Here is a 24,616-nt window from a genome sequence, read left to right as displayed (position 1 = left end):
GTTTTGTGCGTTATGCTGGGGAGTAGGCAGAGTTACAGATTGTCCTTGGTTAATCCTCATAACCACTCTTTAAGGAGGAGATTATCCTTTAAAACCTTGTTTTAAAAATATTTTAACAGATAATAATTATACTGATAATGACTGTAGTAGTCAAAATTTATTGGACACTTCTTACAAGCTAAGGACTGTGCTAAATTTAAATTCTTCACATAATGACAATTAAAAAACTGACCGACAAGCCTCTGATCATCTTCGTTTTTAGAGAGAGGTAAGGTAGCACAGCACTGTACTCAAGGCCATGCCTGGCAAGTGGTGGAGCACAGTTCCAACCCCAACCCTTCACCACTGAAGTCTGTGTTCATTCACTGTGTCCAGACAGTTCTGTCATCACACCCTCCTGGAGTCTGGATCTCATCCATTCCCCATGGCAGCCCCAGCCCTACGAAGCTGGTGTGTGAGACCAACCATGCTCTTAATTCGCTTCCATTAGCACACTGACATATGTTACCCAGAGCCTGGTGCCACCTGCCCCTCCGCCTGTACCCACATGCATAGTGGTGGAGCCATCTGCCCGGGGAGCCAGGGGCAGAGAGACAGCTGGCCTTTCAGCATACCCCCTCCCTGGAGATCAGCCCACGGCCCTTCTTTCCCCTCGTGGTTGGAGCTTCAATCCTAGGCCTCCTGTCAGGAGCCCTCGAGGCTTTTCCTCTTTGGCAGCAGAGCCTAGGGCCCCACCTTTCCAGAGATGATGGCAGCCAGGGTAACGCAAGAGCCTCTCTTCAGACCTCTTCATTGGTGGGTCATATGATGCGAAGGGCGGACGAAGAGAAGGGTGGTGAAGCGGGTGTATAGAAGGAGCCGACACAGTTGTGGTGGTTGGAGGGGCAGACACAGATGGACCAGGCTGCCTCTGTCTCCCTGATTCTGCATTCTGAAAGGAGCGTGGTCACCCTTCACAAAGCGGGCTGGCCCCTCATGGCTAACGGAGTCCCTGGGTTGCCACTGTCACCAGGCTTGCCTTGACATGTACATCTCTTCTGCCTCAGAATTCACGCTCCTCTGTTTAAATGCTTCTTCTGTGTTAGCATTCTATCCTTTGTCTTCAGGTTTTCCTTTTTCGAGTTTTGTCCCCTAAAGACCCAGAACAGAGGTAAGCAAGCCTTTTCTCTAACAGAGCAGAGAGTACATACGGTAGGCTTTAGGCTCTTGCTGTGACACTCATCCCTGCTGTTGGAGCGTGAACACAGCCGTAGTGATATGTAAATGGATGTGGCTGTGTTCCAATAAAACATTGACAGAAATAGGCTTTGGGCCAGGTGTGGGCTGCAGTCTCCCCTGCTGTGGATGGTTGAGGATCTGGGTGAACCTGTGCACCTTTTTAACCCCCGCTGTTCCCAAGTCATTTCAGATCTGCTTGAACTTGACAGTGTGAACGTCAGCCAGAGGCCAAGCGCAGCATTTGGGGGCGTTGTTCTTACTGCACTGTCTCCCTTCTTGAGGGCTTTGCTGTGATTTGAACTCAGCCTCTGTTGAAGCCTCCCGTGCTCGCTGAGGCTGTGGGTGGGAGGCGAGGGAGGCAGCAGCATTTGCATTATTTCCTGAAGGAACATTCTTGCTGGTCGCCTTCTGCACTGGAAACACTCTGCCCCTGGTGCACCAAAGTCAGTGTGGCTTAGGGCCTGGCTTCTCAAAGTGCGACCCGTGGCCAGCAGTGTTGACACCACCTGGGAGCATGTTAGAACACAGATGATCAGGCTCGTCCCAGATCGAGTGAGTCAGAATCTGCCTTTCACAAGACCCCTGGTGGTGAGCTGTGTCCCTGGGAAAGGTTGAGAAGTACTGGTTTAGGTTTAGGGTGTTCCTGGAGGACAGAAAGTACTTTTTAAAAATCCTTTAATCCTTAGCTTTTTTACGTTAAAAGTATAATGTAACTTTAGAGCGTGAAGGCAGTTTTATGTCTTTTTAGACATCTTACAAGAGTCATGATTCAACATGATTTTCCTGATGGAAAGGGGATGTTGCCAGTCACCGATTTGGAATAGCGTAAAAAGCCGTAGACCAGTTAGAAGAGACCAGGCGAAACGGGGTGGTTTCTGCCACCCCTGGCAGTGGGACTGGGAAAATCCCTCGATCTCCTTGTGTCTTCTTCATTTGCTCATGTAGAATATTAGATATCCTGAGAGGTAAGAGTTGAAGTTCTTATGGTTGAAATGCTCCAGTTTATCTTTTTTTTTTTTTTTTTTTTTTTTTTTGAGACGGAGTCTCACTCTGTTGCCCAGGCTGGAGTGTAGTGGCCGGATCTCAGTTCACTGCAAGCTCCGCCTCCCGGGTTTACGCCATTCTCCTGCCTCAGCCTCCCGAGTAGCTGGGACTACAGGCGCCCACCACCTCGCCCGGCTAGTTTTTTGTATTTTTTAGTAGAGACGGGGTTTCACCGTGTTAGCCAGGATGGTCTCGATCTCCTGACCTCGTGACCCGCCCATCTCGGCCTCCCAAAGTGCTGGGATTACAGGCTTGAGCCACCGTGCCCGGCCTGCTCCAGTTTATCTTTTTCAGGCTGTGTGTTTTGATGTTCTCTTGATGGTCTTTTTCTTCATCTGCCCTCTGCCATCTCAAGGAGGGTATTTTTATCCACCTTTTTCCTACAGGGTCCCCCACCCTGCTGCCCCCCACCACATCCCACTTTTGACTCATGGGCTGCAATTTCATCCCAGCTGGCTGGGGTCAGGGTGCAGTCTCAAATGAACTCTGGAATAGTTTGGGGTGTTACCGATGATGGTGATTTGTTGGGTGGGAAAGGCTGAGTCTTGGGGGTTCGTGTTCTCGGCACCCTGGAAGCTACTGTCTCCACTCTAACCACCAGATCCTGTATTATAGTTCCGATGCCTTAATCAGGTTCCGTTTTTTATTTAAATCATGACTGAGAGATGCATATTATCAAGTTCAAGTGCAAAAAGATGGAGGTGAATGGGGAATATCTGTTCTCTCAGTTGCTGGACATGTGGCATCTCACAGCTGGCAGCATGCACATCCAATGAATCCCACCTCCCCCAGTGTCTCCTTGGGGAATGCAGAGGTCTGTGAACTGCTCTCAGTCTGGAACCTCCCAGGGCTCCTCTGCAGAGCCTGCTGTCCCTGTGGTCAAGAGCCCATCTGTCACTCTGGACATCTGCAGAGCCTTAGGTGTTCTGACGGGGCAGCTGGCGGCTGGCCGGGTCGTCTTTCATTCCATGTCGAGAGGCCTGCGTAGTTCTTAAGTGATGCTTTTCTACTTAGAGATGGTGCTGGAGCCTCTTTTGTCCCCTGCTTCTTAAATTTGCCCATCCGTGCAGTGATTCAGGAGAAGTTTGCTCCTGACCTTCCTAGCCTGTGGTCTCTTCACCTCTAAACTTTGTTTACTTCACCCATAAAGTAGCGTAGTCAGCTTTTTTTTCTTTTTTTTTGAGTCGGAATTTTGTTCTTGTTGGCCGGGCTGGAGTGCAATGGCACCGTCTCGGCTCACTGCCCGGGCTGGAGTGCAATGGCACCGTCTCAGCTCACTGCCCGGGCTGGAGTGCAGTGGCACGGTCTCGGCTCACTGCAACCTCTGCCTCCCGGGTTCAAGCGATTCTTCTGCCTCAGCCTCCCGAGTAGCTGGGATTACAGGTGCCTGTCACCACACCTGGGTAATTTATTTTGTATTTTTAGTAGAAATGAGGTTTCACCATGTTGGCCAGACTGGTCTTGTGAACTCCTAACCTCAGGTGATCCTCCCATCTTGGCATCCCAAAGTGCTGGGATTATAGGTGTAAGCCACCACGCCCGGCCTTTTTTTTTTTTTTTTAGATGAGACCATATTATAAGTCCAACCTTCCTTTTCTTTCCCCTTTGTTTGTTTTTATTCCTTCCCTTGGATTAGAAGACTTATTCATGAACATCAAGATGTAACACAGCTTTATGGTAATGAAGAGAACACAATTCATTGCAGCCTGTGATTAGGAATCCTGCTGTCCTCCTTCTGAAAAACAGAATTAGCTCTTAATATGCTCAGCCAGTCTGATGCTGTTATTACCTAAGTTTAATACTGTTGTGTAGCAAAATCTCTTAAAATTCTATTTACCTAGATCTAGTATTATCAGTTAGAATATATAGCGTTTCCTGTTGAATTTTACTTGACCTTGACCAGTTAGATTTTCTCTCTGATCCTTGGTTCTGTACCTTTGATGTGCTTCTTCAGCCCACAGAATCCCAGTCCGTGAAGACGGAGAACATTCCCCACCCCGAATTCACTCACAGCCGCTGCTGTCAGTCCTCCCCTGGGACACAGACCCGGGCAACAGCTCATCTGCTTCCTGGCCCTGCAGATTCCTTTGCTGGCTCTAGAATTTCACCAAAACGGGGTCACATAGCATGCCTTTTGGGTTGTGTTAGCTTCTTTTGGGTTGTGTTAGCATGGCTTTTTTTGAGATTAATCTGGTTATGTGTGTGGGTGGTTTGTTTGTTTGTTTTTGGTGGTTTACTTTTCTTGCTGAAAAATATTCCATTGTGTGAACATATTGCAATCTGTTTATCCACATGCTTATTAATGGCTGGCTGTGCTCAGTTTTGGGCTGTTATGAAGAAAGCTGCCATTATTTTTGTGTGGACACATGCAGTGATGTCTCTTGGGTAAATAGCCAGGAGTGGTATTGCTGGATCCCATGGTACGTGTACATTTAACTTTATAAAAAACTGCCAAACTGTGCCCTCGCACTGGGAAAGCAGGAGGATTCTAGTTGCTCTTCAGTTTTGCTAAGGCTTGATATGATGAGTCATTTGGCTTTTAATCATTCTGGTGGATGTATCAGGGCATCTTATTGTGATTTTAATTTGCATTCACCTGATGACTCATGATATTAGCATATTTTTATGTGCTTTTTGCCCATTCTTTCTTTTTTGTGTGAAATGTCTAATTACTTTGCCCGTTTTTTATTAGGTTGCTTGTCTTCATATGTTTTTGGTATTCAGTGTATTGTTACAAGTGCTATGTCATGAAATGTGTATTGCAGATATTTTCTTCTGATTTTCTTAAAGATTTCTTTTAAAAAGTTCAATTTATTAACTTTTTTCTTATATATTAGTACTTCTGCTGTAAGAAATCTCAGCCTACTTCCAGAGTCATAAATATTTTTGCCTATGTTTTCGTTGAGACGTCTTATAGTTTTATCTTTTATGTTTAGGTCCGGTCTATTTAAGGTCATTCTTGTATTTGGTACGACATAAGGAGTAGAGTTTAATTTTCCCCATAATCCACTTGTTCAGCATCATTTGTTCCAAGGACTGTTTTTTTATTTTATTTTATTTTAAAAATTTTCCCCCATGGCATTATCCTGGCATCTTTGTCAAAAGTCAGTTGACCATTTATGTGTGGGTGAATTTCTGGACTTTGTTCTGTTTCACCAATCTATCCTAACACCAATACCACACTGTATTGATAATTGTAGCTTTATTGTAAGCCTTGAAGCTATGTAATAGAAGTGTTCCAACTTTGTTCTTTTTTCTCCACATCGTTTGGCCATTTTGTGTTCTAGTTATTTGTTCTTTTCATTTTTGTCTACTTTAGAATTGGCTTTTTGTTTTTTTTTAAAACAAAAGGTGCTTCTGGGATCTTGATTGAGATTGTGTTGCATCTGTAGATGGATTTGAGGGAGAATTATTATTTTAGTAGTAAGGATTTTTCCAAATATAGTATCTCTTTTTTTTTTTTTTTTTTCTGAGACAGAGTCTCGCTCTGTCACCCAGGCTGGAGTGCAGTGGCGCGATCTCTGCTCACTGCAAGCTCTGCCGCCTCCCGGGTTCATGCCATTCTCCTGCCTCAGCCCCCCTAGAAGCTGGGACTATAGGCGCCCGCCACCTCGCCCGGCTAATTTTTTGTATGTTTTTTTAGTAGGGATGGGGGTTCCACCGTGTTAGCCAGGATGGTCTCGATCTCCTGACCTCGTGATCCACCCGCCTCGGCCTCCCAAAGTGCTGGGATTACGGGCGTGAGCCACCGCCCCGGTCCCGAATATAGTATCTTTCTTTTTATTTATGGTCCTCCCACCAGACATAGACTGGTGTTTTCTTAACATCGCATAGTTGTCAGTTTATAGATCTTTTACATACTTTGTTAAATTTATCCTAATGTATTTCACATATTTTAATACTATTGGAAGTGGTACTAGGTTGTTTTTTCCCTTTTCTTTCATTTTTCAATTGTTCTTTTTTAGAAAAAGAAATGCTTCATTCAGGTACAATTGATATACAATAAACCTCACATATTTAAAGAATACAGTTTGATGAGTTGTAATTGTAAGGTGAGATAAATAATGTGAAAAACTTTAGTTTTTATACATATGCCTTATTATTTATTTATTTATTTTTGAGATGGAGTTTCACTCTGTCGCCCAGGCTGGAGTACAGTGGCGCAATCTTGGCTCACTGCAAACTCCACCTCCCGGGTTCAAGCAATTCTGCTTCAGCCTCCTTTCCCAAGTAGCTGGGACTACAGGCACATGCCACCGTGCCTGGCTAATTTTTTGTAATTTTAGTAGAGATGGGGGTTTCACCATGTTAGCCAGGATGGTTTCGATCTCCTGACCTCATGATCCGCCCCTCTCGGCCTCCCGAAGTGCTGGGATTTTACAGACAGTTGCCTTTTATTATATTTACTAGAAGACATTCCCCCTATATTCCTCATTTTCATATCTGTTAATATGGTGAATTATAGTTAATGATTTTCCAGTGTTAAACCAACCTTGAATTCCAAGGGTAAACTCCACTTGGTCTTAATGTGTTATCCCTTTTGGATATTATTTAATTTAATTTGCTAAAAATTTTGTTAATGGCAGGCACAGTGGCTCATGCCTGTAATCCCAGCACGTTGGGAGTTGGGAGGCTGAGGCGGGCAGATCACCTGAGGTCAGGAGTTCGAGACCAGTCTGGCCAACATGGCGAAACCCCGTCTCTACTAAAAAATACAAACATTAGATGAGTGTGGTGGTGGGCACCTGTAATCCCAGCTACTTGGGAGGCTGAGTCTGGAGAATCTCTTGAACTTGGGAGGTGGAGGTTGCAGTGAGCCGAGATCATGCCACTGCACTCTAGCCTGAGCAACAGAGTGAGACTCTTGTCTTTAAAAAAAAAAGAAAAAAAATTCTGTTAACGATGTTTCTGTGTTCATGAGGTGTGTTGGTCTGTTTTGGTTCCTTGTAATGTCTTTTTTCTGAGTTATTTGCTGGCCCTTCGCTTTACTTTTCTGCAAGAGTTTGTAGAAAATTGGTATTACCACTCCTGAAATACTTGCTAGCATTCACTAGTGAAGCTGTCTGGGGCTGGAATTTTCTTTAATATAGAGCTATTTATTTAGATAGTCTGTTTCTTCTTTTCTGTTTCTGAAAGTTTGCATCTTTTAAGGAATTTGCCCATTTCATCTATGTTGTCGAATTTGTGGGCATAAAGCTCTGCATAATATTTCCTTATGGTCATATTAATGTCTGTACCTGTGTACCCATGTCCTCTCTCTCGTTACTGATCCTTGTAAGAGGAGGAGTTCAGGATTTATTGGTGAGTAGCCTCCGAGCCACACATTTAGAGCAGGTGTAAACGTCTTTATAACAAAAGGAGGGAGGATAGTTGCTGGGGAAGGAATAGCAGGTAAGAGACTTTGTGTTTTGGTGCATTAGGTGAATCATAATGTCAGTCCTTTTTGTATATTAAATCATTTGTTTTTCTAAAATGTCACAATTTCATTTTTGAAAATCCAAGCTTCTGTGTCAAAACAAAGCATTCCTGAAATTAATAATTGTTCTTTACGGGGCTGGGCGTGGTGGCTCATGCCTGTAATCCCAGCACTTTGGGAGGCCAAGGTGGGCAGATCACTTGAGGCCAGGACTGAGAGACCAGCCTGGCCAACATGGTGACCCTGTCACTACCAAAATACGAAACTTAGCCGGGCATGGTGGCACGTGCCTGTAATCCCAGCTACTCGGGGGACTGAGGCAGGAGTATCACTTGAACCTGTGAGACAGAGGTTACAGTGAACCGAGATTGTGCCACTGCACTCCAGCTTGGGTAATGGAGCGAGACTCCATCTAAAAAAAAAAAAAAAATTGTTCTTTATGAAATAAAAACAAATAGTATGACAATTTAAAAAACTATAATAGCGTAATAGTACTGAGCCAGAAAAAAGACAGATTCCTCCTTTGTGTCTAAGAAAATACTGAAACCATGTGTTGCCCCGTAAGAGTATATGCATACGTGAATATTCTGAGTAAGTTTGCAGTGCTGGCAGCACTGATCCTTAAAATAGTAATATAAAAATGATTTAAAGCCTCATAAATGCTCATTCCAAATGGTTACATCATTATCCTATTTTTGGTTCAATTGGTTTTACATTTGAATACTTTTTAACATTATTTTGGTGGCTTTGTTCCAACTTTGATTTATTTAAGCTTAATTGATTTGTAAGAGCGGAAAATCAAAGATTTTGAAAATTTGACATAAAATTGTTGGTTAGATGCATTTTCCTGTAACACCCATCATCATTTCTGCCTGTTTTTATTTATTTGCATACTGTTTGTCTCTAACTTGGGATCACGTTTGCTTTGCTTATTATTGGATACCCCACACTTAGATACCCACATATTTTGCAGTGACTTCATTGTTCTTGTTTTTAGTGAATGTTCGAAATATCTGACAATAAATAGAATGTAAATTTGCATTTCCTCTTTCCATTCTTCTGTTCCTATCATTCTTTGCCCTCTCTTGACTGGTGTGCCCCTTCCTACTCCAGTCTCCCACTCCACCAGTTGGCATCTTTAAAGCTGCCTCTGGAAGGATCTTTTCAAAAGTAGAGCTCCATCAATGCCATTTTTTTCTAGAAACGTTTTGTGATTCTTCCTTTCCTGGAATAAGGGTTCTGTGAGTCCAGGTGTGTGTCTGCCGCTCTAGGTTGTGAGTCCTTGGATGTCCGAGATAGCATCTCACTTGTCTTTAAATTCTGAGTTCAGTGTCGTGAACATAGTGTTTAATAGCTTGTTACTGAACTAAATTGACCTTCTCTAAGTGGAATGGAAACACCGTGCTTTCCATATCGCATTTAAAGCTTTTGTTAGCAACCAGCTTGGTTTATGTCAATAACCGTCTCCCAGCCTAGGCATCAGGATATCTGGCTTCCGTAACCCATTATCAGGTTCTGTATATTATTATGATAAGCAAAAACATACCCAGATCTAGGTCCTGATTTTTGCCTTCTACGGAACAATAGAAGGATATTTTCCATCAGGGCTTGTATGTCCATCCGTTAATTAATCTGACTGTTAAGGGTCATGCTAATTTCCCGAAGTAATGTGTTTTGTGGAGTTCACACCAGCTCCTTTGAAGACTCCTTGCTGGCTCCTTATAATTCAGAAGGGAGCGTTCTCAGGACCCGGAATATACACACATGCACATATCCCTTTTATAAACACAGACTTTCCTTCGGGATGTTGAGAAATCTTTTAAAGATCCAACTTTCAGAGTCAGCGATGAAACTGCACAGTGATTGTCATAGGTTCTGTTCAGACAGTGGAGAGCTATGAATAGATTTGATTTGCTTTCCCTTTTTAGATGCAAATTAAACTACTGTAAATTGAGTGTCCCCAAAGTCAGAGGTTTTTATTTACAGCAGTCCTTGGATCTTCATTGCAGCCTTGGTAGGCACATAACTGTTATTATCCCCACATTATACATTAAGGAACTTGGAATCAAAGAAGTTTAATGACTTGTATTTAGAGTCATCCAGTCGTTCAAATAATGGTCATCAAAAAGAATTTTAGGTGCAGTCCAGCAGAGGGAAGCTTTCCAACCAGACAGTGCCTAAGGCTGTGCTGCTTTTTCTGGGATTTCTTAGATCTACCTTCAAGCAGCCCATTTGGATGATCTGTGGAGGCCTGTGGAAATAATTGGAAGAGTCTGCATGTTGAGTCTGAGCTGTAACCCTATAAGGGAAAATATGCAAGGACCATGCTCGAGCACAGCTCCTTTGCTTCAGTGCCACACAAGTGCTGATTCCCTTAGGATCACCGAGTATTCTCACCCAGAGAGGGCCCCGAACAGGTGGTGATCAGCTTGCTCAAGAAAAGGAACTCGTCAGAATTAGTCTTTCACCACTAATTTTTGTATGTTTTGAGACCGTCGCATAAGACGTAGTTACTAAGTATGGGAGGACAATCCATGGCATCTTTTTCTGCAGTTTTCTCTTGAAAGCAGATCTCAGGAATGTTGTCTGTTACAGAGAACTGGAAACATGAAAGTGAATTAATTCACCAAACATATACTGAGTGTCGTGTTCTTGTTTCCACATCAGGCATCGTGCTTGACATTCTGGGCAGAGAGAGAAGTCACACAGTGGTCGCTGCCTTCCAGCTGTCTACTGGCTAGTGGAGGAGATAGACAAATTGGCCCATGGTTACAGCATAGCGGAAGAAATGCGGTGATGGTCGGCCTGAGGTGGGGGTGATGCAGCTGAGTCTTAAAGAGTAGCACCTCCGTGAGACAGCCAGGTGAAGGAAGGTGTGGTAGTAATGTGTGTGAGGGACAAGGCAGGGACACACAGGGGTAAGCAGACCAGGCAGAGAGCAGTGGCACGTGCAGAGGCCTGGGGCAGAAGCAGGCGTGATGTTTGTGGGAAACTGAGGGATTGAGAAGGGCTGAAGTGTGACACATGAGCGGAGTGGAAAGAGACAATCTAGAAAATAAGCAGAGTCTAGGTTAATGAAGATTTTGATACAGGATCCAGAGAAGTCACTGAAAAGAATGTAGCAAACCAGGGTGATTTTTCTGAAAAGCAGGTTGGTCACGGTTTGGGAACTGTTTCTTAATTGGAGCCTGAAATCTAGAGAGCGATGAGACGAGCTTTTGTGAAACAGTTCTTCAGCGTCCTGCCTTTGTCAAAGAAAGGCCTAACCATTGACCCAACCTCTCCTCTGGAAGGAGTCAGCGTAAAGCACAGAGGTGTGGTGGGCTAAGAAGTTTGGGGAATGCACCGTGTGTATGAGTTCGGTGCTAGGCAGGGTGGGGGTAGGAGTCCGTAATCCATGCTTGTCATTCTCCAGGAGCTCATACTTTATGTAGGCACATTGATCTGTCTTTTCTTTTTACATCTGATTTTGAGTCAGAATTAGAAAATCTTTTTCCACACCCAGGTTATAAAAGGATTCATCTGTTTCTTCCAGAATTTGAGTTGTTTCATTTTTTTCTGTTTCGATTCTCAAATATCTTTAGAGTTGTTCTGGTGTATGGTGTATGTAAGGTAAGTATTGAGTTTCATCTTTTCTTTTCCCCAAATAGTTACCAGTTGTCCCAACCCCGGTTATTAAGACGACCATTTTTCTTATATTTCTGTGTGTATTTGGGTCTATTACTGGACTTTTTATTCTGTTCTATGGGATCTGACCAGGAATGTAAATATGTTAGTATCAAATTGTTTTAATGATGAGACTTTATATTATTTTTAAATAGTTGTCAGTGCTGGCTATTCTCTCTTCATTGTTCTTAGACATCTCTGCATTCTTATTTTTTCCATATGAAATTTAGAATCAATTTGTTTAGTTCCAGAAACAAAACAAAACAAAATTTGTTGGCATATGGGTTAGGCCTATCTTGCATTCCTATAAAGAAATAGCTGAACTTGGGTAATTTCTAAAGAAAAGAGGTTTAATTGGCTCATAGTTCTGCAGTCTTTACAAGTATTGTGCCAACATTTGCTCAACTTTTGGGAAGGCCTCAGGAAGCTTCCAGTCGTGGTGGAAGGTGAAGGCAGAGCAGGCGTCTCACATGACAGAGCCAGAGCTAGAGAGGGAGTGGGGGAGGTGCCCCACACTTAAACAACCAGATCTCCTGAGTGGAACCCACTCACTATTGCAGGGACAGCACCAAGCCATGAGGGATCCGCCCCCATGACCCAGCACCTCCCACCAGGCCCCACCCCCAACATGGGGGGTTACATCTCAACATGAGATTTGGAGGGGACATCCCAACGATTTCAGTATATTATTGCTTTTGTCCTAAATATATTTGTTAACTTGGGGAGCATTGACATCTTTTTGATGTTAAATTTTTCCTGTCCAAAGGCAAGGGGACATCTTTGCATTTCACATTTACTTCTTCATCTTTCAATCAAGTGTTCAGTTTTCCCTGTGTAAGTTTTGTACATTTCTTGCTAAATTATTTAAAGTAGTTTACTTTTTTATTGTTTTATAAATGGGCGCTAGTCTTCCATGGTATCTTCTAGCTATTTATTGTTTGATATAAAATAAGCATGCAGAAAGCTATAGTTTTCATATCTCCTGCTTTGCCAACTTTACTTTCACATCAGCTGCCAATAGAAATAATTTTTTTTTAAGTTTCTAATTCTTTTCTCTTTTCTTACTATTTTGACTAACACTTCTCCTACAGTGTTAAAAGTAGTGGAGGAAATGGGCCTCTTTGACTTGTTTCTGACCCTACTGGGAATTCTTGAAGTGTTTCCTCATTAAATAAGATGCTGTTTTTTTGTGTGTTTGTGTGTTTTAATCTTAGTACATGTATTTTATCAAGTTAAGTGCCTATCAATTCCAAGTGTATTGACTTAAACATATCAGGAATGATTATTAAATTTTGTTGAAGGCTTTTTCATGACCTGTGGAACAATTGCATTATTTTCTCATTAGATGTATTAATATGGTGAATATATCAGTAGATTTTCCTTCTGTCTCTCCTCCTCCTCCTTCTTTTTTTTTTTTTTTTTTTTTTGAGATAAGGTCTCACTCTGTTGTCCAGGCTGGAGTGCAGTGATGTAATCGTGGCTCACTGTACCTCAACCTCCCTGGGCTCAGGTGATCCTCCCACCTCAGCCTCCTAAGTAGCTGAGACTACAGGTGTAGGCCATCACATCTGGCTAATTTTTGTATTTTTTGTAGAGATGGAGTTTTACCATGTTGTCCAGGCTGGTCTCAAAATCCCTGGCTCAAGCAATCTGCCTGACTAGGCCTCCCAGAGTGCTGGGATTACAGGTGTGAGTCACTGCGCCTGGCCTGTTAGTAGATTTTCTAGTATTGAATCACCTTTGCATTTCTTTTTGAGATGGAGTCTCACTGTGTCACCAGGCTGGAATGCAGTGGCTCTATCTCCGCTCATTGCAGCCTCCGCCTCCCAAGTTCAAGCGATTCTCCTGCCTCAGACTCCTGAGTAGTTGGGATTACAAGCACGCGCCACCATGCCCAGCTAATTTTTGTATTTTTAGTAGAGATGGGGTTTTGCCATGTTGGCCAGGATGGTCTTGATCTCCTGACCTCGTGATCCGCCTGCCTTGGCCTCCGAAAGTGCTGAGATGACAGGCGTGAGCCACCACGCCTGGCCTGCATTTCTAGAGTGAATCTCATTTGCTAAGGGCATGGTATTAATGTGTTGGCTTCTGTCTGCTAGTATTTTATTTGGGATATTTGCACTGATATAAGAAGAGTGGTCTTTGTTTTTCTTTTTTGTGCTATCTCTATTCGGTTTAGATATCACATTTATATTTGCTTCAAAAAAAAGAAAGAATGTGGTTATTTTCTATGTATTTTATCCTCTGGAACAATTTATGCAGTAGCCTTGGTGTTTAAGGTTTGGTAGAATCCCCCTGTAAAACTACCTGGGTCTGGTGTTTTTTTTTTTGTTTGTTTTTTTGTGAGGGTAATTCTGGTAAATTATTTTTTTCTTACGAAATTTCTTATGAAATTACCTATTTAACCTTGTTTCAAGCGTATCTGCATCGAGCTGCACAGAAGAATCTGTCATGACTTTTCTTGTGGAGGGTGTGGGACTTACTTTAGGACTTCATAGTTCCATAGTTTTAGAGGACAGGAGGGAGGTATGGGGTCATGTTTATTGACTGCATTCGTGGATCCCGTGTCTTAAAGTGAAGTTCTAACAAGATGAACATGTGCTAATAATGACGGTCGTAGTTACCACTGATGAAATGCTTGGCTATGCATGCGTGTTAGCTCATTTAGTCCTCATGATGATACTGAGATATATAATATCCAGCTCGCTTTAAGGATAAGATAATTTGGGGGGACTACTTACCCAAGGTCACACAACTAGGAAGAATCAGCTGGGATGTGGATCCGGGTTTATGTGGTGACAGAGTCCAGGTTTCTCTTACTTTTTCTTTTTTTTTTTTTTGAGATGGAGTCTCACTCTGTCACCCAGGCTGAAGTGCAGTGGCGTGATCTTGGCTCACTGCAGTCCACCACCCGGATTAAAGTGATTCTCCTGCCTCGGCCTCCCGAGTAGCTGGGACTACAGGCGTGTGCCACCACGCCCGGCTAATTTTTGTGTTTTTGGTAGAGATGGAGTTTCGCCCTCTTAGCCAGGCTGGTCTCAAACTCCTGACCTCAGGTGATCTGCCCACCTCGGCCTCCCAAAGTATCAGGATTACAGGTGCGAGCCACCGTGCCTGGCCCAGAATCCGGGTTTCTAAGGAGCCGTGGAGGATGAGGGCCAAATGAGTGGCGCTGGCAGGGACAGAACGATCAGGGGTGGCTTCACCAAGAGATGGGATGTGAGCTGTGCTCATTGGCATTGGCAGAATTCAGAGGGGTGAGGGGAGGTCAGGGAGGTGATGCCACGTGGAGGTGCCTAGCAGGAGAGGTAGCCTTGACTCAAGTGGAGGGCACTGTCAGAGGGTCACCCCATGAGGGCCAGCAGGTTGGAGTGCTGGGGGATGAGTGGTGTAGACTAGACAGGGGAGCGGGGACATACAGAGGGCGCAGGAAAATTGGGAAAATGCAGATACTGTTCCCACCCCCCAATTTAGATTAGATAATGGGGAGTTGCCTAGGTCTAGGTCCTGGGAGTTTCTGTAGTGGGTTAGGAATTTGAACGGAAGAACCATATGGGAAGGATCACAGATAAAAACAGAAAGGAAATAAAAAAGCCACCAGCAGCTGTCTTGGTTGTAGCAAGGCCCTTGAGTGTAATTCAGGATGCAAACAGCAGTAGGTGTTCTGCACATCAGCGAAGTGTGGAGCCTGCGGGGAATATGGATGTGGCAGCCTCTGCAGAGCCTGTCGCCCGTGGCCACTTTCCCTGCGTTTCTCAGATGCAGCAGGAAGTGATGGGTGATTAAGAGTGTTTTCTCAGAGCCAGTAACAGCAGACATTTCTTTCTCGGGTTTGTAGGAGAGCAGAGACAGAGGGTGCTTTAGGCTCCTCACTCTTGCAGTTCCTATGTGAGGAAGACAGTTCTGTGAACAGCAAGGAACTCTTTGACTGGCGGTCTGGTCACCCCATTCCCGACTCTTACCCCTTTACCAATGCTTTGTGACTTCAGGCCACCTTTCTTCTCTGGGCCTCGGTTACCGCACTTGTGAAATAAAGGCATTTGGGGCCAGGTGTGGTGGCTCACACCTGTAATCCCAGCACTTTGGGGAGGCCTAGGTGGGCGGATCATCAGGTCAGGAGTTCCAGACCAGCCTGACCAACATGGAGAAACCCCATCTCTACTAAAAATACAAAAATTAGCCAGATGTGGTGGCAGGTGCCTGTAATCTCAGCTACTCAGGAGGCTGAGACAGGAGAATCGATTGAACCCGGGAGGCAGAGGTTGCAGTGAGCCGAGATTGCGCCACTCACTCCAGCCTAGGAGACAGAGTGAAACTCTGTCCCCTCGCCCCCCCCAAAAAAAAAAAAAAATTTGGGCTCCAGGGTCCCTCCTAGTTTTCAAATCCATGATTGAGTCATGAAGGTAAATAAAGAAAATTCCTTTAAAGTAGTTTTGGTTCCCACAAACCATAAGCCGTTTCTTTGATTTTGTTGAAATAAATGAACTCACTGCCCAGCCTGAGCCAGAGATTTGCTGTAAATAGTGAAGGGATTGGTTAAGCAGGAAGTGTGTTTGCTTTGTTGGATTCTTTGTCTCCTGGGATGTCTAGTTCTACTTCTTGTTTCCCTTGCTTATTTAGGGTTGGGGGATACACTACTTGAGTGAGAGAAAGCAGAAAGGCTGGGCGGCGGGGCGCACGCCCGGAATCCCAGCACTTTGGAAGGTCGAGACAGGTGGATCAATTTAGCCCAGGAGTTCAAGACCAGTCTGGCAAATAGTGAGACCCTGTCTCTACCAAAAATTTAAAAAATTAGTTGGGCGTGGTGGTGCGTGCCTGCAGTCCCAGCTGTTTGGGAGGGAGAGGGTGATATGTGATCACATCACTGTACTCTAGGCTGGGCAACAGAGAGGACCTTGTCTCACAAAAGAAGAAAAAAAAAAAGAAAAAAAAGAAAAAAAGCAAGCAAGCAGAGATGATTAATTAGTCCAAAGAGGCCTTTTGCTAGGAAGAAAGAGTTTTGCTTTTCAAATGCATAAAATATATCCAGAAATGCCTCCAGGTAATTTTGCCATTGCTTTGGGAATGCTAAATTCTGTGGTGAGATCTTTTGTTTGGTGTGGGTGTTTGGGGAAAAACATTTCTTTTCTGGAATTCAGTGATTTATTCCTGTGTCCATGATGCCAGTCTGTGTTCGGTGACCTCGCCATTCTGTCCAGAACAGGACAGCAGGTGTCAGGGCTGGGGTGTGGAACAGAGGAGGTGGTTTAAGTGTAGATATGGCCTTGGGGCAGCCACATCACCTCTCTTCATTTGATTCCTACCGTCTGTAATATCTCAACGATGATAAGATCGTGAGGCTCAGCTGAGATAAAATGCAGACAGTTATTTTGGATGTTGGAATGTGACTGCTTATTGTCCTGTGTGCAGAACCCTCTGGCCAGTCTTTGGGCTGTGTAGATGGGAGAGTTGAGTGGGCTGGGCCCTTGCTTCAGTCTTTCCAGTTCCCTGAGCCTCAGTTTCTCCTCAGTACATTGAGGAAGTTGGGTGAACTATCTACAGCTGTTCTTCCAATTCAGAGATTTCATTTTTTAATGTAAGAACTCTTAGTAAAATAATCATGTCAAACACCATTCGAGTAATGACCTTGAGGGATATACCGGGTGTAGCTCGCCTGTCCTGTGTGGTGGGAGGTGGGAGATAGGTTATTTGAATGTAACCTATGAGGGATGTAACCTAAGAGGCATTAGGAGCTTCTTCCACTGAGAGCAAAATTGAGAGAGTCAGTGTTATGGTATAAAAAGTAGTGACAGCTGGTTCTGATTCCCATTCTAGCTCTTATTTTTAACTGTGTGACCTTAGGCAAAAATGTAACCTTTCTTAGTATCAATTTTTCCACTTGTAAAATGGTGAAAACAGTGTCTATCTTGAAAAGTTACCATGAAGATGAGTCAAGATATCTGTAAAGCACTTAGTCTATTGCCTGGTACATGGTCAGTACTTAACGGTAGCCAGAGTTTTCTATTAAACATGGGTAAGGAGCTTCAGAGGCCACAGTACTTTCTAGGGGAAAATAGGAGAGCCTGTATTGTAAAGGGAGATTTGGCTGGAGGCCCTGGAGGAAAACAAGGGCATGTGTTGTACTTGATCTTGGAGAAGCAGCTCCTCCTCTTGATGGAAGGTTAGAGCCTGTGTCGGGCAGTGGAAGGTGGATGGTGAAGATAAGTCTGGGGTGGCATAAGGGGAAGGCCACTCTCGGAGTACATCCATGGAAACTGGATCCGAATGCCTGGACTCCTGGATCTTCCAGAGAGCACAGCTGGTAAGCAACAGCAATAGCTCTGGAGGGCGGAGAGGAGACGTGGGTGTCCTACACCTGCTGCGTGTCCACAGACCGGAGTCCTACGATGCCACCCCCTGCTCAGGCACACGTATTTCACCAGACCTTTATTTATAGGAAAATCTCCAGAGTGTGTGTTGGTTATTACCCTTAGATCTTAAGGGGAAAGACATGTTTGTATTAACAGTTTAAAATGGAGAATTGGTTGCAAGAACTTCTTCCCCTCTTGCTTTGGCGCCGGAGTGAGCTTTTGGTACGCCATGCCCACCAGCCATGCGTGTTTGTGCTCACTGCTTCCATGTATGTCTTCTGAGCACTTGGTTTATGTTGAACATTGTCAGGCACTGGCACAGATACAGAGACGCACCAGGAGCTGCACCTGCGTCCTGGGAACTGGCGATGTGGGGGAGCCGGGCAGCTCAACAAAGAATTGTGCTACTCTCTAAGGTTACTCTGTAGCCTATGTTGACATTGCTTGTTCATTTTCCTAATTTTTTTGTGAACTAAATTTTATTTGGTCACACTATTGCTCTTTTTAAATACAAAATGGGTATAACAGCTCACCAGACTAGGGTTATCTCTGAAAACCATCTGTGGAATTATTATGAAATGGTCAAAGCAGGACTTTTGGACTCAGGTTTGAGTTCCGATTCTTACTGTGTTATTGATGTTCTAGCTGTATGACTGTGAGCAGATTATCAACTGGAGGGGCTCGCTGACCGTAGGCAACCTTTCTGTGTCTCCTCCGCACCTGCAACATGGGATTAATAACAGTACCTGCCTTCTAGCAATGTTGTGAAGAGCACATGAGTTCATATATGTAATGGGCTTAGAACAGTGCCTGGCACTTGTAATTGCTGTGTGAGGATTTGCTTAAAGAAAAGCGAACTAAAAGCTGACACTAGAGTTCTTATTCCTCTGCTGTAGATGGGGTGTAGTGCGTCTTCGCCTGTGTTCTTGTGAGAATCAAATGAGGTATCATATGTAGATGGCAGCACAATGCCTTTCACAGGATCGGTTGTCAGAAAACGGTCATTCTCCTCCTCTAGAAGTCACTCATTCGAAAACGTTTGCATGCCTTCAGTGCACAATGTACTGCTAGGCTGCTGTCAGGTGTTTGGAGATAAACACAGGATGGCACCTGCCTTTAACCAGTTGACTAGCTGCCTTGAGGGAAAAAAAAAACCCCACAAAAACCCAAATAAACCTTAAGGTCACTAAGTATCCAGTAATCAGTGCAGCTGCTAAAAGAGGGATGGATTTTGGTAATTTAAGGAAGACTTCAGTGAGAGGGAGCCAACTGGGGTGTTTAATTAGAGAAGGCTGGAAGAAAGAGGGATGAGCATTAAGTATTTGGAAAAAAACTGTCAAGTAGAAAATATGGTTTATTTAGTCTGTGAAGATCCCAAAAAGGAGGAGCTTTTCTAACAATTACAAATCTACTATGGGAGCATTTCCCTTTCTGAGGCGCTAGAGAGCTGTGTTTTGAGAATCGTTTGGTTACAGTTTCAGGTGAACAGAAAACCACACAGATTAGCTTAACAACAACACAGTGAAATGAAAGTTTATTAGAAGGATACAAATATTTCTTGGAATTCAAGTGCAGTCTAGTTTTCCGAGTAGCTAACAGCAGGCCCGGGAAAGCCTCAGGAGCATGGTCGGTGTCTGAGATACTTTCTGTCTCGCGGGGCTGCCTGCCTCTGTGTGTGCCAGCTTCTGAGGGTGTCACCTCTGTTTGTTCGTCTTCCGGTGCTGGCTTCTGTCCTTTGCACCTGTGTACTTGTGGTTGCCCTGGTTGCTGCCTTTCTACATTTTCAGTTCAAGAGACCACCCCAACCAAACCCTATTTCTTAGTCTTGAGGCAAAAGATAGAGGAATGGAAGATGTGACTGACCAGCTTAGAATTGGACGGTCCAATTAACCATAACCTAGTAGTGGGAGGCGGTGTGCAGGGCCTTGCAGTATAGCAGCGTTTTTTGAGAGTCCCCCTTGTGGTTGAGGCTGCTGTTCTCAGAGGAGAGGATGGGCAGGTACCTTGGCCAGGGCCATGACAAACTCCCAGGCTCTGGAGGGTTTTGCGCAGAGGCCTCATGGTCGCACTGTAGGGGGAGCTCAGGTTTTAGGTGGCGGTTAGGATCGATGCATCCCTAGGTTCTCTTCAGATATTTCCCTGCTGTTAGGTGGAACCCAAGCGAAATCTCTTTCCTTTTTAAATTAAATATGCATAGCATACATTTTACCTTTTTAACCCTTTTTGAGTCTAAAATTTAGTGTCATTAGGTATATTCACCGTCCATTTCCAGAACGTTTTCATCATCCCAAACTGTTAACTCTGAACCCCATTAAATAATTACCCTACCTTCTCCCCACCACTAGCCCCTGGTAATCACTGTTCTACTTTCTGTCTCTATGAATGTGACTACTCTAAGTACTTCATGTAAGTAGACTCGTAATATTTGCCTATTTTTTGTCTATTTTAACATAATATTTTCAAGGTTTGTTCGTGTTGCAGCATGTGTCTGAATTTTATTCCTTTTAGTGGATAAATCATATTTCATTGTATGTATACACCACATTTCATTTATCCATTCATTTGTTATTCATTTTCTACCTTTTGACTCTTTTGAATAATGCTATCAGTCCCTTGTCCCACCCCCCCCCCGCCCCCATTTTTTTTGAGAGTCAGGGTCTCTATCACCCAGGCTGGAGTGCATTGACTCAGTCCTGGCTCACTGCAGCCTCGAACTCCTGGGCTCAAGTGATCCTCCCGCCTCAGCCTCTCAAAGTGCTGGGATTACAGGTGTGAGCCAACATGCCTGGTTCGTTTTTAAAGTATAGATGAGATTGCTTAGAATCAAGAAACTGTTTGGTTAATGAAAAAGACCTTAATAAAAGGCGTACTTAGTCCTACGTCTTCATTTCATAGAAGGGAAAATTGCCCAGCTGGGAACAGTGAACTGCTGGTACCACATCCACCTACTTTAAGCTTATTTACCATTTCTGTCCCCCTTACCTAAAATGATGAGAGTTTTGGCGGTAGACGGCAGCCTCAGTATGGATATTTAATCCTGAAGGATGTTACAGACTTACAGAATAGTGGATTTGGCTGCTCTCAAACTTTTTTGCTTGGGTTTTTTTGCATGAATCATTTTCATTATGCTTTTGTCGGTTGAGATGCATGACCTGTATGACTGACAATAGCTAAGTGATGAATACATGAATGAGGAGCTTAAAGTCGTTGCCTACATCAGCAGATCTCAAACTTTTTGGTCTCAAAATATATTTTGAAGACCTTAAAGACCTTTATTTATGTGATTATATCTGTAGGTACTTGCCATACTAGAATTAAAATTGGCAATTTTAAGATATTTATTGATTAAAAATATCAATAAACCTATTATATTAACATAATATATATTTATGAAAAGTAACTGCATTTACCAAAACACGATAATTAGAAGAGTAGCATTGTTTTAGACTTTTGCAAGTATCTTTAGTATCTGGCTTAGAAGATAGCCGATTCTCATATTTACTTCTTCACTCAGACTGTGTGAGATATTATGGTGGAAGTACATGAAGAAAATCTGGGTTGGGCGCCGTGGCTCACGCCTCTATTCTCAGCACTTTGGGAGGCTGAGGCGGGCAAATCACGAGGTCAGGAGATCGAGACCATCCTGGCTAAAAATACAAAAAAAAAAAAGAAATAAAAAATTAGCCAGGCATGGTGGTAGGCGCCTGTAGTCCCAGCTGCTCAGGAGGCTGAGGCAGGAGATTGGCGTGAGCCCAGGAGGTGGAGCTCACAGTGAACCAAGATCACACCACTGCACTCTAGCCTGGGTAACAGAGCGAGACTCTGTCTCAAAAAAAAAAAAAAAAAAAAAAAAAAAGGAAAAAAGAAGAAAATCTGACCTCCCACAGATAGGCAGTTGGAAAATTTTTCAGTAGCCTTTTTAGAAAATTGTAGATGCTCTTCTTTGATATTACACCAAAACTTGACAAGTGGCAGTTTCCTAATGGTTAGTTGTGATGTGGCATCTGAAGCTATGCCATCCTCTGTTACATTAAAATATTTTAGTTTATTTTGCACTTTAGGTGGATCTTTTACCCATATATGATTTTGTAACATCATGGTTCACTGAGTTGTGCAGATCTTCCAAATAAATGTCAGCATTACATTATGCAATATAAATCACACTCGTTCATGTCACTGCTGATCTCGTTAGAAAAACCTCAAGTATGAGGAGGCAGTAAGTGCCTATGGGGTGGATACAAAGTTTCAAAAATTCTTTTTCCACTTGGAAGCTCAACTTCTATTCTTGGCCACAAGTGCTGTCAGTTGTTTACCTTCAAGTGATGAGCTCATAGGTTAATTCTTGAGGACATGTCTGCCAGGTACTCAAGTCTCAGTCATTGCAGTTTGCAGTAAAGACAGTACTGAGTACAACAGGTGGCTTCGGGTGGCTTGGAACTCAAACACTCACAAGAATGATTTTTCTCTAGACGGCCGTGGGACTTCGTGTGCAGAAGGGCTTCATGTGTGCTTCCCATGTCATTCAGTGGGACGTTAAAAAGGTGTGTCTTGGCCAGTGCGGTGGCTCACACTTGTAATTCCAGCACTTTGGGAGGCCGAGGCGGGTGGATCACGAGGTCAGGATATCAAGACCATCCTGGCCAACACGGTGAAACCCCATCTCTACTAAAAATACAAAAAATTAGCTGGGCGTGGTGGCGGGCGCCTGTAGTCCTAGCTACTCAGGAGGCTGAGGCAGGAGAATGGCGTGAACCCAGGAGGCAGACCTTGCAGTAAGCTAAGATTGCACCACTGCACTCCAGCCTGGGCGACAGAGCAAGACTCCGTCTCAAAAAAAAAAAGTATGTCTTCAAAGGTTGAGATTTAAGAAAAGCGATGATTTTTTATTGCTTTGTCAAAGACGAAGGAGTTTTCTTTTTTTGGAAAAAAAAGATGGCCATGTTGGCCAGGGTGGTCTCGAACTCCTGACCTCAGGTGATCCGCCTGTCTGCATCTCCCAAAGTGCTGGGATTACAGACGTGAGCCACTGCACCCAGCCCAAGTAGTTTGTTTGTTTTTGTTTTTTTTAACAGAACAAAACTGTTATGGTGAAGGATATCATGACCGCTAGGATAGTTTGGTGTCACTGCCTTAATTCGTGCTAAGATGCTAGCAGTTTTACCCTGGCATTTACACCATTAATGCAGAAAAAGGTGAATAATGGCTTAGCATTCTGAAAATAGTTTGGGCCTTGCACCTTGGGCCTTGTGGGCTCCCTGAAAGGAGGAGTTTACATCCCCAGAGGCTAAGATCATCATCTACAAACTGCTGACCTAAGCCAGTATTCCAGTCTTGCGGGTATCAGAGGGAAAATCAAGGCGACCATCATCCTAGAAGGAAAAGGCATGGTGGGAAGTCAGCACCTGAACTTGTATTTACACCGGCCTCGGCATCTGGCGTGCTTTGTACTAACTGCATAAACATGCTCGCAGTCGTCCTGGGCTGGAGCCAGCTTTACAAAAGCAGACCTGGGTGTTGAGTTTCTGAAGCCATGCCCTACTGGTTATTAGAAAACTCTTTGGCATTTTAAACTCCCTTCTCCTTCTTAACATTGAAATTTAATATCATGAAATTGACACCAAATGATGATGTCAGGCCTCTGGGTTGTGACACCATCTGTTGGCAGCCTGGCTTTGGAGCTTCTCCCAGTTGAATTTTGCTGCCTTAAAGCAGAAGGGAAGGCGTAGTGCATTTGTTAAGAAGAAGATGCTTGAATCTTTTGCTTTCAGCAAACTTGTTTTTTAGGTCAGAATACCATATCCAGTGATCAAGCTAAACATGAAATGCTTCGAGTAGGACTCAGCATTCGTACTTAGATATTTACAAATCACTGGGTCTAATAATACCCTTCTTCTCTTTTGTTGTCAGCGATGGAAGAGTTAATAGTTGAACTTCGTCTCTTTCTTGAACTCCTGGACCATGAATATCTAACCTCAACTGTCAGGGAGAAAAAGGCCGTGATAACCAACATTCTGCTGAGGATACAGTCATCCAAAGGTGAGTCTCATTCTGACGCCTGCTTTTTCTTCTTACAGTGTCTTGGCTTCTAAACCGTCTTTAATTTTACTATCTTTCTAAAATATATTTATTTGTTCTTTAACTTACAAACTTATTTATTCATCAAGTTTTCATTGAGGGTTTACACTTGTGCCAAGTTCTCTGTTGGCCTCAAGGTGTAGAAAGATAAAGCTTTGAAGGAGCTAATGGAATCGTGTGTTGGGAGTCCCCAGGGCAACCCCAGTGTTTGGAGATTACCTGGAAGGACTCACCAGACAGGTGGTTCTTTCTCATGTGCAGGATGCACTGCAGCTGTAGTGAGGATGCACAGCCCGACTGGCAGATCGGAAGGGAGAAGACACAGGCGGAACGTGCAGGAACCTATAGGCCAGCTTCTGTGCGCTCTGTCCCTCCCAGGAGGGTCACACAGAGCACACTCTTTCCTCAGCAATAAAAACGCAGCAAGCTCTGAGTGACATTTTTGTTCAGGCTCGTCAGAGATTTAGTGCCCAGGGTTTTTACTTGGGTCTGGTCCTCTAGGCACCCTCTGCCTAGCACACACCAGAATTCCAGGACAGGCAGGGTTTCAGCACAACCGTATTGTTTACATAAACGGTACAGGCACAGTGAACCACCCTTGTCCATCAGGGAATGGTGGGAGCACTTCTGAAATCCATGTTCCCAGAGGCCAGCCAGGGCCAGCCTTGCAAGCAGGCCCCTCAAGAGAGAGCAGCCTTAGGTCTGCTGTGTTAACTCTTTCATGCACAGTGAGTAGGACAAAAAAACAGGCAATAAGAAAGCCTGCTATGTACTGCGGTGGAGAGCCTCAGAGCCTCATGAGAGCGCCTGAGAAGTGAGTCCACACCAGTTGAGTGAGAGACTGGGG

General features: G+C 43.9%; 1 protein-coding gene across 2 annotated transcripts in view; it reads left to right on the top strand.

Annotated features, from left to right (window-relative positions):
• The window catches only part of AFAP1 (actin filament associated protein 1), a 192,588-nt gene that overhangs the window by 49,229 nt on the left and 118,743 nt on the right, over nucleotides 1–24,616 (top strand). For both annotated transcript variants that reach the window (XM_010370025.2, XM_030924508.1), the window contains exon 2: nucleotides 23,602–23,730. In XM_010370025.2, coding sequence (XP_010368327.1) covers nucleotides 23,604–23,730 — 127 coding nt within the window. In that variant the 5' untranslated portion in view covers nucleotides 23,602–23,603. The remainder of the gene's footprint in view (nucleotides 1–23,601; nucleotides 23,731–24,616) is intronic.

This window comes from Rhinopithecus roxellana, chromosome 2, assembly GCF_007565055.1.
Source record: "Rhinopithecus roxellana isolate Shanxi Qingling chromosome 2, ASM756505v1, whole genome shotgun sequence".
Classification (NCBI taxonomy): Eukaryota; Metazoa; Chordata; class Mammalia; order Primates; family Cercopithecidae; genus Rhinopithecus; species Rhinopithecus roxellana.
The sequence above is the reverse complement of the archived record's forward strand: the minus strand, read 5'-3'. Positions and strand labels throughout refer to the sequence as shown.